The sequence below is a fragment of the Athene cunicularia genome, assembly GCF_003259725.1.
Source record: "Athene cunicularia isolate RWA chromosome 18 unlocalized genomic scaffold, athCun1 chr18_part1, whole genome shotgun sequence".
NCBI classification, from domain to species: domain Eukaryota; kingdom Metazoa; phylum Chordata; class Aves; order Strigiformes; family Strigidae; genus Athene; species Athene cunicularia.
The window spans coordinates 6,781,604-6,794,265 of NW_020799123.1; the positions used below are offsets into that span (position 1 = coordinate 6,781,604).

Here is a 12,662-nt window from a genome sequence, read left to right on the forward strand (position 1 = left end):
AGGTGCAACGCCCTGCGGCCGAGCAGGTGGGGCCTCACCACTCACCTCGGCACCAAGGGCTTCTCCTGTCTCCTCTCCGGAGAGATGCTTGGACCGTAGGAGCTCCAGGCTCCTGCTAGAGGGGCCTCCTGCAGCACTCATGGCTGTAGTTACTTAAAATTTAGAACCCTTTGATCAAACCAATGCATTTTTGCTTATGCCCGATTCAGTAGGAAGCACAATGGACAGGCACGTGCTTTGATCTCTGGAGTAGCTGAGTGTCTTGGTAATCAGGACCTTTGAGACAGTGGAAAAGGAGGTGGAGAGAAGAAAGACAAGAACTCTTTGTGTTTTCTTCCTTTGCCTTTCCATGTTGATCAGAAATGAGAGTGCCTCTTAAGTGTGTGCTGCTTGTAAAGCTCAGATGGGGATCTGGGCAAGTGACTAGAAAAGAAAAAAATTCACCTCTAAAGCATCATTTTCTCTCCACTGATTTTTTTAATTTTTTTTTTTTTCTCTGAGCAGGTTCAACCACCTTAGCCTTACTTGTAATCATTTGATTAACAATTCTAAAAGTTATGTACCAGCCATACTGTGCAAAAGCAATTGATGGGTGCGATTTAAAATCCAACCTGTTTCTGCAAGACACTGAATCTAGGTAGCATATCGATGCTGCCTCACGAGTGCAGCTGATGTCTGATACTTGGTTTTCCCATCCCCTTGCAAAAAATACCAGCTCACAGCTTACCAGTTCTGCAGAGATTTCTGCCAGCATGGGTCAGATTGAACAAAAAGCTGGTGAGGGCCTTGCAAACTTCATCCATAAATACATCCCACCCATGTGTATTTCTGGAACAAGACCCTTTTCAGAGGTTAAACTGCCCAGACCTCAAACCATCTTCTCTTCTTTCTTCCTCTGAGGATAAATTTCCCTTTCTTCCATCTGTCTGCTGGCTGAGACTGCAGATTTTGGGGGGCAGGGATATTCCCACCCTGAAGTGATATGTGTGCTGTGGCTGTGGACACAAGTAAGACCTGTAGCTTCCTCGTGAAGATGCTGTGATGTAGCTGCCACGATGCTGGTGCAAGGTGGGAAGCTGTCCCTACCCTGAGGGCGCTCTGCCAGCCCAGTGCCTGCAGCAGAGGTTAGGTGGATGCTGGGTTATTTTGATCCTGCGGTGGGGTGGCAGCAGGGCAGTGCTACTGGGGGAAAGGTGTCTGCTTCTCAGCTCCATTTCTTCAGGCACAAATGTTGAATAAAAGGAAGTTCGCTCCCCTAATGTTTTTTGATTTCCATGACTCGGTGAGCACATTCCTGTGGTGGGAGCCGGTTGGCATCTGTCACAGCTGGCACCTCGCCCCTGGGCTCCTGGTGGTTTGTGTTTTGAGCTGCTCACTGGCAGGGTCTGGTCTTCCCACACCAGGTTTTGCAGCCCTTCACTGGCCAGCAAATGTCCAGCAATTCTCAAAAGCTTGCCTCGGTCCCACTCGTGGGTGGCTCACAGTCTGATAGTGACAATGGCAGCAGTGTCAGTGTTCCCTCTGCCGCAGTGGGATACCACAATGAGCTGGGTCCCATCCAGCCCCCTACCTCGCGGGTCCCCTGGGACTGGCACTGCTAGGACATTGCAGAAGAGGCAGGATTATCCTGCCACCCTCTCTTTCTTAATTGATTAACAGTTCTGCAAACATTCCCGGCGCTGGTAATTTGCAGATGCTGGACTCCCCTCCTCTCCTTCTTGGAGATGTTGTGGGCTAAGCAAATAAATATAGTTTATGAAACACTATAAATATAGATTTGGGGTGTTTCTTTGGTGTTGCAGGTCAGAGCTGTTTTGATTCAGCACTGGAAATGGTCTTTTCCATGTTTAATCTTTGTTAGTACTGACACTTCTGGCATATCAGGGCAGCTGCATGTGCCTTACTCCATGTAAAAATATTCCATTGCTCACTTAAAACCTGATTCTGTAGCTTTTAAGGGGATTCAGAACTGGTTTTGTATGTCAGTGCATGCTAGCGATCACCTTCTTGAAGTGGTACCAGTGTAGCTGACCTTGGGGTCCAGGCTGGAGGCAAGAGCCTGGGCATCGTGGGGAGGTGCCCTGGGGTGCACGTGCTGTCCCTCTTTGCAGCCCGCACAGCACCAGCCCTTGAGGGGCTGAGCCCCTGCCTCTGCCTGGCACTGGGTGCTGAGGAGGGAGCAGAGTGGGAGAGGGTGCAAGCTCTGCAGTTCCCAGGGGAGTCATCCCAGGCGTGGAGCACCCTCTAGGTGGGATTTGAGGAGCCCTGGTGGGTGGGCAAGGGAGCTGCAGAGGGTCTTCAGGGTCCCCCCTCTTCCAGGCAGTACCTGAGAGGTCCCTGGCTTTTGGCGATGTACAAGCCATCCCATCAGTGACAGCGGCATCTGGGGCTCTCATTTCAGACCTGAGTTATCGTTTCTACTTGACATGCCTGCAGGGCACCCTGCACTGCGGTGTGGGGGCCAGGCTGCTTGTGCAGCTGGAGGAGGTGGTGGGTGCACCTCCTTCATTCTGATGGCTTGCTTTCGCCTGTAGCATGGCCTCCACCCATTGATGTGTTGCCAGTTTGGCTCCCCATTGATGTCCACTCACTCTTCCCTTCCGCCTGATCCCAGCAGCTGCTGCATGATGCTCTTGGCCTCTCCCGTGAAGCTCACCCAGCCCTTGCTGCCTCTCCCCAGCCCTGCCATGTCCACTCTGCAAGGCCCCAGCCATCCTCCAGCAGCTTGCTGCTCTGCCCAGGGCCGCTGGCTGCTCTGCAGCTCTTGCAGGCTGTGAATAAAAGTGACGCTTTCTTCCTCTGCAGAACACAACTGATCCCTGCAAGACTTCTGACTTTCCCAAATGCTCCTCAGCCAGGAGTCCCCCGTTCCCAAAATGGAAAACTGCCTCCACGCAGTGACAACTTCCCTGCTTGTCCTTGCCCAAAGTGACACCTCCCTGTCCCACCCCACCTCATTTTTGGGGAGGACCTGATGAGTAGGTGGTTTCAGTAGCTGCAGAAACTACAGAAATGTGCTGTGAGAACATTTAAAAGGCAACATGGCAGCAACAAGATCCTGGGCTTCCAGCCATGTCTTCAGCGAGGGCTGAGCTCACCAAATCCATGGAGGTGTTACCTTTGCCTCTAGATTTTTGCTAAGTTTCCTTCTCTAGCAGCTTTGAGCATTCAGGTGCCCTCAAACTGGTGGTTTTCCACCCTTGCAAGACTTCATTTCTGCACATTTCCTCTCACTTTTCCTTTTAATTCCACATTTTCTAAATGCATTGGCACCCAGAAGCAGGGAGGATGGAGTTAATTACATAGCAAAGACCTTTTATCAAGCTGTAGATAAACCAACAAATAACTGCATACGCCTTTGCTGGTTGCCACTGGGCAATGCTTCTGGCATGCTGGCAGGTCTGGGGGAATACTTGCAAGCCTCAAGACTTCTGCTCAGCCTGGAAAGAAGAGAGGCAGCTTTAATTCCAGACCACGAGGAGCAGTTTGTCCTGACTGTACAATAACAGGAGGTTAATTTTCAGCATCAGTCTTCTGGCCTGGGCAAGCTGGGTTGCCATTTTTGCAGTGGTCTCCTCCTGAGGCAAAGCCATTGCATGCTATAACACAAAGACAGTGCTTTGGGCACCTGATATTTTTGGGAACTTTTTAAGCCCCATCCAAACTGGGACTGTCTGGCAGCCCTCCGGGTGGGGAGAAATGCCAACAGGGTGGTCACCCTTGGAGGTTTGTCCCACAAGACATGTTTGTTTGTGTCCTGATGGTTTTGACACAAAGATGGTACTGTTGCTGGGGAAGGAAATGAAATTTCGGTGTGACATAGGCTGGATGTGATCAGAAGGGGTTTTTTTGCAGCAGCAAAGTTGACCTGAAGGTTCAGGAATATTCCAATACAATTTGGGATAGCGGGACAGCTCCAAAGCCGGGACACACATGTCCCAGGAGGACAGCAAAATTCAGGGTGATCTTGGTAGTGAGCAGCTGGGTGAGGGAAGATCAATGCTCATCTGAGTACAATTTGGAGCTGGCTGTGAAGGGAAGGGCTGGGACTGACTTCAGTAAAGATATCTTGAGACAGACAACACGCTCAGCATGGGTTTAGGGATAATTAGATCCATCCTGCATGTTACACTGAGGGGGTTCAAAGGGCCTCTTAGAGGTCCTTTAGCACATCTCTTGGGTTGCCAGTCTGCTTTCTGTTGTTCATTACGCCCTCTTTGAAGTCTGAAAATCCCTATTATTTCATGGTCAATTTGCTTCTTTTTTCCTAGGCCAATATTGTCTTCAGCAAAGCTCAGTTTCTGTAGATTTTAGTTTGGTGGTTCAAGCCCTGCCATCATCCTCCAGCGTGGCATAACCAGAGGGTGGTGACGAGGGGCATGAAGATCCTCCCTGAGCATCATACGGGTCCAGGGGGGGTTCTTCCAAGGACCTTGTTCCGTCCTGCAGCCCTAATCTTCTGCTCCAGTTCCAGCCAGTATAACCCCACTTGGGGTACTGGTGGTACTGAAACCAGCCTTTTCATCGCAGCCTTTCAGCAGCAGTTGAACGCGGAGGGAAGTGGGTGTTTTTATTGCTGATGAACGCTGGGGAAAACCAAGGAGCAGAGAGCTGATGTGACTCGTTCCAAGTTATGCAGTAAATAAGCGGCACAGTTGGGAAAAACCCAGGGTCTTCAGAGTCCCTGCTCTCCCCGCCAGATCAGTCTGCTTCCCCAGTGTTTACTAAAGAGACTGGAGTCTGATTGTTTTTAATTTTTAGACGCTTCCTTCTCCAGGCTGTTTTGCCTGTTCCGCAGTGGCCAGTGTTTAAACAGCGCTAGCAGGAAATGTTTTTGAAATGTGCTTTAGAAAACACAGTTCTGCTAAGATGTTCTTTTTATTCCTGGTTTAGACAGAGGCTCAGGATTCACAAAGAATGAATCTCTTGTCAGTAGGAGTAAGTTCAGCAGCAGTTTGTTTTGGAACTGTCCTGGTCATTGCTGAAGGCAGGATTGATCTGTGTGCTGGGTGTTGGGGGATCACTTGTGGTCCTCACAGTAAAAAAAGGCTTTACAGTCAATTATATTCTGTACTATCTGAGCTCCTCTCAAAGCCAAGGGTCTGAGCTGGACTCTCTTGCCTCTGAAAAGCTTTGCTTTGACACTAGATATAGTTCCAGTGGAAATTATGGAGCTGATGCAGAAATTATTGGGTGAGGTTTTCTGGACTGAAGTATACCAGATGACAAGGCGAGATGATGCTAAGTGTCCCTTTGGGTCTTGAAAACTATGAATCTTTGCAGATATCTCCAAGCTTAAATTGGTATATGGGGTTTTGTGGAAGCATTGTTTCATGTTGTGCATCATGAGCCGTGGCTGGGCTGGGATGATGAAGCCGTTGGAGGATGCTCCACGCGTCACTTGAGGGTCAGGAAGGACAACAGCGCTGGTGCGAGGGCTTGCTCCAGCCACTGCCTCGGTCCTGGGCGTGGGGATGGGGAAAATACTATCCCAGGAGAGATATGCTATCTTGGAGAGGTCAGGAGCACTGGCCTGGTGTCTGGCGGCAGAGAGCAGTGCCAGTGCAGGCAGGCTGAGAGGGGAAGGCAGCGAGCGGGCAGCAGACTGAAGGCTGGAGGTTCAGACCCGCATTGATCTCTGGGCCGAGTTGGGAAGCCCGTTACTGAGGGTGTGAGGGTGTTTATGGGGACAAGTCACCGGCCAAGGCATGGACAGCTGGTGCTTGGGGTACACAGCACGCTCACACTGCCAGGCATCTGGAGGAGCCTGGTGAGCTGCGGCACCCGCAGCATCGTCCTGCCAGGGAGCTGCCTGCTCCTGTGTCCAATTAAACTGCTGGAGCGACCCAGAGAGGCAGAAAGGGTTGACTCAGGGCTTGGCTGGGATCCTGGGACCGACATTGCAATTCATCCAGCAGAGTAAAACAAAAAAACAAAGGCGCTGGGATTTTTAATAAGTGTTTAAGATCTTGGATTTGTGTCTCATCAGTCATTTGATCCAGCCACAGGACTCGTATTAGTGGGTGGGAGAGAAATCCTGTCTGAGCATTAGACGCTGTAGGTTTCCACCCTGGCTGGGAAGCTATCATTGCGTCTGGTAGGAGAAGCCTATTTACAGTCGCTCCCTGTGGGCTGCCAGGCTCCTAGCAGAGCAGTTCGCACCAGATGGTCCCTGCGGCATCCTGGAGACATCTCCTCCAGATTCCTGGCTAAGAGGAGGCTCCTGCAAATCTCCAGCTTGGATTCATGCTGACCCTGGTGTAGTCAAACAAGAGCATCAGCCGTTATGACAGACTGTGCCCGACGTGAGATCCTTCAGCATCCCCGAGCGGCAGAAAGCGCCAAGTGCTCCCACCAGTATTATCTATAGCTCGCTCAGGATATACGCATGTTTTTTCAGGATGCCTCATCATAGCCCTTTGCAAAGTCTCTCGTTAATTTTGGGCGCAGTGCCTGGAATTTGGTGAGCTCCATGCAGAAGCCCTGACCGTGCAGATGTGCCCTTGCAGCCAGCGATGGAACCCGGGCATTTACTCTAAAGGCACGACCCAGATCTGAGTGCCAAGGCTGTAGGAAGATGGTTGGGCCCTGTTGCTATTTGGTGGGTCAGAGCTGCTCACGTATCAGCCTTTGAAGATCTGGAGGAGGAAGGAGCAAACTGCATTGGCCCTTTCCCAGCCATGCTCTGCCAGCAAAGCAGCCACCAGTGACATTAATGGGTGGGAGAGAAACCCTGTCTGATGCCACATGACGTGCTGAGCAGGTTAGAGAGACCAGAGCAGTGCTCCAGCATGTCCCACCGCTGAAACACAGCTCCCGAGAGCTGGAGGTGAAGCAGCAATTCCAGCAATGGTGCTGTTGGTGCAGCTCAGAGCTGCCCAGAGCACCTCCTGCCCAGCTTCTGTTGTCCTCGGCAAGCCACTGAGTTGGGCATAAAGAGCTGGAATTTTCCTCTGAGGAGAAGTGACCTTCAGCTGAGGTGACTCAGAGCCTGCTGTTGGGATTAGCAGTGAGGGAGGTTTAACAGCAAGAAGCTTTTGTCCTGCTGTGAGGCTTTCGGTCTGTAAGTGCAGCTGCGCTGAGCGTTGTGCAGCCTCGTGATGCCTTTAGGAGGGCTACAGGAGCTGATGTCTGCACAAAAGGATCTGGAGCAAGCAGCCATGCTGCAGGACACGTGGTCTCCCACAGGAGCCCACTGCTGGCTCCAGGGTTTTTCTAAAGTAATGTCCCAAGTGCTCTGAGCTGTAGAAGATGAACTCAGCACCTTGAGTAGATGGCTGCAAGGGCACCAAGGCAAGATCCGTGCCTGGCAGAGATGGTAGGGAGTCAACAGGTCAGGGCTGGGAGAGACATAGGTTAAAAAAGAGGAGGGTGAATCCTGAGGTCCAAGAAATGTAGTTGGGGTGTCAAAAATACAAGACACCAAGAGTGCTGTGGGTGGTGGGCATCTGGAGCGCAGTGGTGGGAACAAAGAAGGCTGGGACAGGCAGGTGCAGTGCTGCTTGAGCTTCTGTCTCTCCGGGACTCTCTGGCAGGAGTGTCTGGAGAGCCCCATCCATGGGCCAGGAGACTAGTGCTTGCCTGTGACCCGAGTGACTTGTGAGAACATCTTCCTCCCATCCCAATCTCTCCTGTGTGCTCATCGCCAGCTTCATCTTTCCTACGCCTGGAGCTGTGTGGTCCCCTTTCCCCCTGAGGCATGTTTCTCCTTTCTTGTTTGCAGGTTGCCTATGGGACCACAGAAAACAGCCCTGTCACCTTCATGGGACTCCCCAGTGACACCATCACCAGAAGAATCGAGACAGTGGGATGCATCTTGCCACACACAGAGGTGACCGTGACCCTCCCCACCTGCTCCGGGTTCTCTGCCTGCAGCAGAGCTCAGCCCCTCCTCCCTGTCTGGTGCTGGAGCTGGCGCATGCTGTTTGGGTCAGACATCCCCTCCTAAGCCCTCCTTCTCTTCCAATGCAGGCAAAAATTGAGGATCCAGAAACAGGGAAGCCTGTGCCTCTCAACACTCCTGGGGAGCTTCAGATCCGTGGCTACTGTGTCATGCTGGGCTACTGGGATGACCCTGCCAAGACGAGTGAAGTGATCACTGCTGAGAAGTGGTACAAGACGGGGTGAGTTTGGAAACAGCCCTGCTTCTCCCGGTCTGTCCTGCAGGGTGAGGCTGGATGGGGATGGGTGTGTACGGGAGTGCCTTGGCTGCAATTTCCAAACTAGGGAAAACTGACCCAATGTAGCCCTCTGGTTTGTCTGTGAAACTCCAGTACAGCCTTTAGCAGAGATCTCTCCATGCCAGGTGCCCCTGGAGATGGGGATAGTCTGTTACAGGTGTGATGGAGGGGCTGTGGGGTACACTGCAGGGGCAGGAGTTGCCTCCCCTGAGACCTAATGCTTGTCTGGACGCTGCCAATGGCCATGTCTGGCTGTAGCAGGAGGTTCTTGATCTCTTCCATATATTCAGGTGGCATCTCAGCCGTTACCCTCCAGATCCCCTGACCTGGCATCCAGACCAGGCTGGGTGGGAGCATCGGCTGGGACAGGACGAGGAGTGTGATGTCGTTGCAGGGACCTTGCGAGCCTGGATGAGCATGGCTACTGCAAAATTGTAGGCCGTTGCAAGGACATGATTATTAGGGGAGGAGAGAACATCTACCCAGCAGAACTTGAGCAGTTTCTCCACACCCATCCCAAGGTTGAGGAGGTCCAGGTGAGCAGGAGAGAGGTGGGGTGGGTGAGCAACGATGGTTCCTGTGGTGGGAATCCTGTAAAGCTGCTGGGACTGCTGCTTGGGACCTGGCTGTCTTCCCCTGCTTTCAAGCATCAGCTTCTGTGTAATACTGGTTGGCAAGCGGGAGGGAGAGGCTCGTGGTGTGGAAGGGGCAGGTAGAGTTCCTGGCACGGAGCACATCGGCTTGGGCAATCCCCTCCTGCACCAGCTTCACGTCTGCAAAGTAGTGACTGTCATTCCTTTTCAGGTTTTAGCCTGCCTGTCCACTTTCATAGCTCCCTCTGAAATCCTTACTTGGAAAGCAGTCTGGAAGGACAGTTTTTACTGATAATTAATTACTAAACTTCTAAATCCAAAAAGACTCCTCCAACAAGTCCCTGGAGATGAGGAGTGAGACTTAGTTTCACCCCTTTGCAAGACAGCAATGATTTGCAGCATTGAGCAGCTGCTCCCAATCTGCTAGGATTGTTCTCCTCCAGGTTTCGTGCCAGACAAGTTTCCCCATAAATAAACCAGTTATTTAGTCAGTGTTGCGCCTGTGCCAGGCTAGCATCTCTCCTTGGAACAGTCCCAGTGCAGATGGGTTGCAAACCAGCCCTGTTTATGTAGTTTCTAGGGCTTTATGTCACTGCTCTGGACTCAAAAGGATCAACGTGTCTCTAGGATTTTGAGATACCAGTTCAAGGCGGGGAATAACAGTAGGATTCTTGTGAAATAGCATGAGCAAACTTTAGAGAGAGATCAGGCCTGGGAAGCCCCTCTCCCGGTGTCACAGGCAGTGATCCATTAAGATCTGTGATTATAAGGGTTCCAAATAACCCTTTAATTTTACTTCATCCCTCTCCTGCCATTTCATCTGGAGATCCCAAAGCACTTGCAGCAGCCTTACAGGTCTCCCTGTTGGTTGTGAAACCTGTTGTCCTATTTTGGGGGGAAGCAGAAGCACACAGAGGGATGACAGGTCCATGTTGCACTCACAATGAGCTGGTCCCTGGCTGGTTGGACTCAGCCCTTGCTCCAGTGACTGCAAAACCAAAGGAGGGTGCTGGCGTCTGGGCACCCAGGCTGCTCTGCCACCTTTCCTCTGGCAGATGGTCGGGATGTCCTTCCAGGAGGGCTTGATGTCATGTAGAAAGCACTGTGGGATGGTCAGGCAGCTCCAACTGCCTTTACACAGCCCCATGTCACGACTCCAGCATCCCATGATATGGGTCAGGGCTCGCACTGTGGGCCAGCACACATACCCTGTGGGAGGAGAGGGATGTCCTGGGGGGTCACACCATCCATCTGTCCCAACTAGGTGGTTGGTGTGAAGGATTCACGGATGGGAGAAGAGATCTGCGCCTGCATCCGAGTGAGGGCTGAGCAGGACTGCACCGAAGAAGAGATTAAAGCTTTCTGCAAAGGGAAGGTGGGTCTCCCAGTCCTCAGTTTTCTGCCAGACCAGTATGCCCAGCAGCTGCTGGGCACTTGCAGATGGAAGTCCAGGGATTTAGAGCAACTGGGGCTCCAGCCCTGGCAGTCCTGGCTTGGGTAGCACCAGCTGGGCCAGCTACTGTTCCTGGCAGGCTGTGTACTAGTTGATTTTCTCTTCCCAGATCTCCCATTTCAAGATCCCGCGGTATGTTGTGTTTGTGAGTCAGTACCCGCTCACCGTCTCAGGCAAGGTAAGAGGGGCTGGGGCAGGGCAGGAGCCCTGGCCTCCTGTCCCATCTCCTGTCTGAGTCCCTCTTCCTCCTCCTCTCTGCACTTTATTCCAGATTCAGAAATACAAGTTAAGGGAGCAGATGGAGAAGCACCTTCAGTGCTGAGCTCAGGAAGGCAGAGCAGAAAATGGGATAAATCAGCCCTGCTTTAACTTTTCACCTGTGCCTTGGGCTGCGCAGCTGGAGACCTCCTCTCCCTGACATCAGGCTGATGGCCCTTTTAGTTAATAAAACAGAGCACCTTTTTTTCCCAGTTGGGTTTGTTTCTTTGCCAACAGAAATACTGTGGCGTAAGGAAGGGATGCTTATTTCTGGAATTCTGTCCGGTTACTGAAAGACCTTATGAAGGTTTTAAAATCTTGCGTCTCTTTGAGCAATTTGGCTGCAGCCATTTCAGAGGACTTGATGCTGGGAGGTATTTTACTGATATTTAAAGTCATCACAGCCTGGCCTGGCTTCCCAAGGTAGGTGAATGCTTTCTCTGCTTGGGTGCTCCTAGGTCATATAACACAGCTGAGGAACATGAAATGAGGGGTGGGGGCTTTAGAGAGTGAGACTTTGGATAGGAAGGGGCTCCCTAAAGCTGGCTGGAAAAGCTCAACCTGTTCCCATGCCTCCCCTGGCCCTCCTGGTCCCCAAGAAACTTCTCCGAGGTAGACTTGGCATTGTTTATTTTGTTGGCTTTGGACAAGACAGACAGTAAAGATTTGCAGAAATACCAAAATTCCTGTCCCATCGGCAGCATTAAGCAGAGCATCGCCGGGACAGCATTTTACGGGAGTTATTTGGTACCTCCCAACCATGATACACTACTCTGAGAAGGGGAAGAGCAGAGCTCCTCTCCTTGCTGACAGAAGTGTCCCACCCCAGCCAGGAAGCGGGTAACGTTGCTGCCAACTCTCGCCGACCTCCCGGCATCTGCTTCCTTCCCAAGCAGGGCTGGCACCGGGGCCTCCACCTCCACCCTGGGGCTTCCTCCGGCAGGCGGGGGGAAACGGTGCAATGGGGAGAAAGGTGAAGCGTCAGCGAGGTCTCAATCCTGGATCTCCCAGCTGGACTGGTCTCTACCCATGGAAGCAGACAAAGTGGACAAGAAGCCCACTGTTGGTGCCTGCTTTCTGGAAGAAAAAAAATAAGTGGGATGGTTTGTGTCAGACCCTTTCTGTATGGTGTCTCTCCAGCAAGTTCCTCCAGCTCATGGGACTGGTTTCACCAGCTTCACCTCTGCCCACTCTGGGGTAAGGGGGATGCGTGCAAGCAAAACTCAGGTCTCCTTCCCTCCCTGTCCTGGTTTTAGGACCCTTCTAAACCTCCCCTCCTGGAGAGGGAACTGTTACACACGTTACAGCAGCTGCAACCCCGAGGATGGACGCAGCAGACCTGCAGATCTGGTGTCTAGGGAGGGATTTTTTACCTTCCTTTGCTTCCCCCAGCACTCACCCTGGTGCAGGACAGGCCTGCAGCGAGAGGAGCTTCTCCGCGGGTTCCTGCCTGCTACCTCCACCCTTTGCACAACCCCTGTGCTGCCCGGAGTGTACTCACCGTAATTGGGGGACGGCTGGTAAGAAATGGAGTCAGCTGTGCCTTGCGGGGGTAGACACCCTGCCGAGAAACACAGCGAGCAGGAGTCACAGCCAGCACAACGGGCTACAGGCCCCCGCTGCCCCATTCCGGCTCCCTGAGCCCTCTGCTGCCCCACCCGGGCAGAGCCGGGGTGCCCGGGAAGCTTTCCCCCCCTCATCGGCCACGGCACCTCCCGAGACATCCCATGGCCACCCCCGCCCCGCGGGACGATGCAGCCCCGGCTGCAAATACTCACGAAAAAGGAAGGGCCAACGACGCTCCTGGCCGGCAGCATGGCCTCGGCGTGTGCGGGGCTGCGCGCAGGCTCCGCGGCTTCTGCCCTCCCCGGTACCCGCGTCCTGCTCTTATAGCCCTCGGTGCCGCCGGGAAATCCCGGCAGCGGGGGCTCTTCCCCGGGTGGAAGGGTTGAGTCAGGGGTGGGTTACTCTGAACTACCGGCTCTTGGCCCGGAAACAGGAATCTGCAGCCACAGGCTTTGTCGTAGCTATTTCTCACTTCTCCACGGCTATTAATAGAGCGGAGAGAGAAAAAAATTAGTATCTGGGGCCGTCAGCACGGGGTTTGCACAATCCCGCACGGAGACGCGCCACAGCTCCCTCCTCAGCGACGCGGGGCAGCCCCTGACCTGGAAAACC

The 12,662-nt window shown here is 52.8% G+C and overlaps 1 protein-coding gene and 1 long non-coding RNA gene across 2 annotated transcripts in view; one reads left to right on the forward strand and one right to left on the reverse strand.

Annotated features, from left to right (window-relative positions):
- Nucleotides 1–10,566, forward strand: part of ACSF2 (acyl-CoA synthetase family member 2) — a 39,344-nt gene extending 28,778 nt beyond the window's left edge. Inside the window, exons 11-16 of the mRNA XM_026860828.1 lie at nt 7,724–7,831; nt 7,972–8,123; nt 8,575–8,716; nt 10,038–10,148; nt 10,336–10,404; nt 10,498–10,566. Coding sequence (XP_026716629.1) covers nt 7,724–7,831; nt 7,972–8,123; nt 8,575–8,716; nt 10,038–10,148; nt 10,336–10,404; nt 10,498–10,548 — 633 coding nt within the window. The 3' untranslated portion in view covers nt 10,549–10,566. The remainder of the gene's footprint in view (nt 1–7,723; nt 7,832–7,971; nt 8,124–8,574; nt 8,717–10,037; nt 10,149–10,335; nt 10,405–10,497) is intronic.
- A 507-nt stretch (nt 10,567–11,073) lies between these two features.
- On the reverse strand, nt 11,074–12,656 carry LOC113486696. The gene is made up of 3 exons (XR_003399633.1): nt 12,263–12,656; nt 11,986–12,045; nt 11,074–11,561 (listed from the first exon to the last, which is right to left on the reverse strand). It is a non-coding gene; the product is annotated as an uncharacterized LOC113486696 (long non-coding RNA).
- Between the last annotated feature and the right edge of the window lie 6 nt (nt 12,657–12,662).